Consider the following 2891-nt stretch of genomic DNA (forward strand, 5'->3'; position numbering starts at 1 on the left):
TGTCTATCTCCGTCGCTGACAGCTAACAGGTCGGACGGATGTCTCCTTCCCGGTGTGGGTCTATGTGTCATCCGCCGATAGCCCACGTCGAGGCAAGCCTTCCTCGTTTCGGTTGAGCATCCATGGTGCTTAGCTTGCCGCTCTCTCCTGCGCCGGTACGCATTTTGTGGGTCGCATCCTACTACCACCGCCCTAGCTTCCCAGTTCATCGCACTCGTGACAAAAAACAACCATCTGCGTAACTAATAATAATAACCATCTGGCTACGTATAGAGGTGAACATCCGACTTTTACGAACAAAAAATAATCATCCAATTACTCACTAAAACAACCATCTGTCTCCTGTATGTCGTAGATGAAGACGTTGAAATGGTGAAACCCACCGGGGAGCTACACGGCCGACATGTCGGGGGGCTACGTGAATGACACAACGTGCGCGAAGAGGGTGCTCAGACGTACGTTTGCGATGGACAGGGCTGCGTCGGCTAGTGTTCTGGGCAGCAGTTGGTGCTCCTAGTGGTGACGGATCTATGAGATAGGAAGAAAATGATGGAGAGGAAAACTCCGAAGCATTGACCTCTCACATGCAAAGAAAGAGAAACACGTAACTGTCCCTGTTTAAAATCCTTATATTTTTAAAATTCAAAATAAAAAATTATTAAAAATTAATTAAATTAATTATAATCTGATTTTAATTTCCTTTTTCACTCTATTGTTCACTAATTAAAGTCATTGTCTCCCTATATTTTTTCTAACAGAAATTTTTTTACCTTTATATTGTTAACTAATATTTTTAGGATATACTTAAGCTAACCAAAATAACAATAAGTAGTGATGACTATAAATTCCTTGCTTCAAAGTGACATATATAAGCGGTGGTGAAAGCTCAAGAACATGGTTAATACCCTCAAGCAAGTTATTCTTAATCCAAATCTAAATCAAACATACACACACACGTGCATGCATCAGTGAATCCACAGTAGCTTAATCTTCTAAGTCTCACCCAACTTGCCCAAAATACTATTTTATTTACAACAAATTATATATTGCAAGTTATTCGAATAAAATTATTTCTCTTTATTTATTCAGGTGATATTATTTTTTTTTAACAGAAATTAGTGTTATATTCGTATATTCTTTATTTATTTTCATATATATTAAACATGCAATTTATCAATAATAATAATAATAATAATAATAGTAAATATATTCTATTGAGGCCCCAATACTTGCTTCACATTCAGAATATGCTTAAACTCAAATCACCCAACAGCAGGAAAAAATAAATAAATAAGAATAGTGTAAAGTTCTATATGTAATTAAAATAAGCTAAGATAATTGAGAACCAAAAATTAATTAAAGATCGATCTCTATATAAATAGTGTCATTGGGGTGGTCACTAATAATAATCAATACAGCAATCATAGGAATTGAATTTGAGGAAGATTATTATTAATTATTAATTAAGAATGTTGAACTGGGGTCCAGTGCTAGTGTCGGTGGTGTTGTTTGTGTTATTAACACCAGGGTTGTTGTTTCAGGTGCCTGGGAGATCAAGGTGTGTTGAATTTGGTAATTTTCAAACAAGTGCTGCTTCCATTCTCATTCACTCTCTTCTCTTTTTTGGTCTCGTTTGTGTTTTCCTCATCGCCGTTAGAGTCCATCTTTACACCGGCTGAAAATTATTGGGTATTTTTATTTCATTCTTTGGGAGGGATTCATTTTATTTCCGACCATATAATAATTGTGGTTGGTTTAATGTTGCTTTCTTTCTTTTTAATATTAGTAAGGTGAAAATTCAGGTGCAGTCAATTTCACGTGAAGTTGATATTTGAGAGATTATTTGACTAATTTGACTAAATTTTCATCTAACAGCTCTCAAATACTAACTTCACGTTAAGTCGACTGCACCTAAATTTTCACTTATTATTAAGTGTTTGTTCTTATTTTTTCCCGGAGTTTAATTTGAGTTTGGTATAGTGAATTACCATGTATTCGGTTTTCTTATTTCAGGAGTGAATGTATTAATCTAGTAGTAATTAATTATTATTATAATTATTATTGTTGTTGTTGTAACTTACGTGCATTATTCTTGAGATATATATCTTCCATTTCTTGTAATTATTTTCTTACGCTTATTATTAGGCTCCGTTTATGCCTTTTTTTTTCTTATCCCATAATTAAATTATTGAAATTAGACTAATCCGATTTGAATCGATTAAAGTCTAAAACAAAACTTCCAGAGAATTAATTTCCTAAACAGATTTAATATATACAAACAAAAGAAGAAAGAAATACTACCAAGTTGTAAAAGTTTCCATAAGATAATATATCATGTACTAATAATCTAGATAGATTTCTCTTTAAATATAGTTTCAATTACTAATTATTATTGAATCATGCATAACTGATTAATTGTACATTTGAATAAATATACTATACCATTCATTAAAAAAAAAAAAATTGAATTCTTTGTTTTAACTCTTGCATGCATGCACTCACCAAATTTCTTTTGCAATAACTTGTTTAATTTTGATCAATTATTGATAAAATATAGTAGCTAGCAGTTTCTTCTGTCTGGGTATATTTCAATATTCAGTCATACAAATTAAACATGACACAAAATGAATTTGGTCCAATCATATTAACTCAACAAATGGTGCTTAATTAATTTTACTAATGATGTGGTATGTCGTTAATTAATTGTCAGCAGTCATGGTACCTAAGTTATTATGCTAAGGCGACCACTAAAGTCAAATTTTATTTTTTATTTATTATTTTCTTGGAGTTTTAATTTGCTAATAAAGGTACACATCTATATAATGCTTAATGCTTATTTAAAAAATTTAATTATTTTGTTGGTTTATATAATTTTATTAAATTTATCATTA

At 31.7% G+C, this 2891-nt stretch overlaps 1 protein-coding gene across 1 annotated transcript; it reads left to right on the forward strand.

Moving 5' to 3' along the window:
* Positions 1-1457: 1457 nt before the first annotated feature.
* On the forward strand, positions 1458-1683 carry LOC107482369 (uncharacterized). Its single transcript, XM_016102814.3, has one exon. It carries the CDS (start codon positions 1470-1472, stop codon positions 1677-1679), a length of 210 nt encoding a protein of 69 aa, XP_015958300.1. The 5' UTR covers positions 1458-1469; the 3' UTR covers positions 1680-1683.
* The last annotated feature ends 1208 nt before the right edge of the window (positions 1684-2891 follow it).

The sequence above is a fragment of the Arachis duranensis genome, chromosome 4, assembly GCF_000817695.3.
Source record: "Arachis duranensis cultivar V14167 chromosome 4, aradu.V14167.gnm2.J7QH, whole genome shotgun sequence".
Taxonomy (NCBI): Eukaryota; Viridiplantae; Streptophyta; class Magnoliopsida; order Fabales; family Fabaceae; genus Arachis; species Arachis duranensis.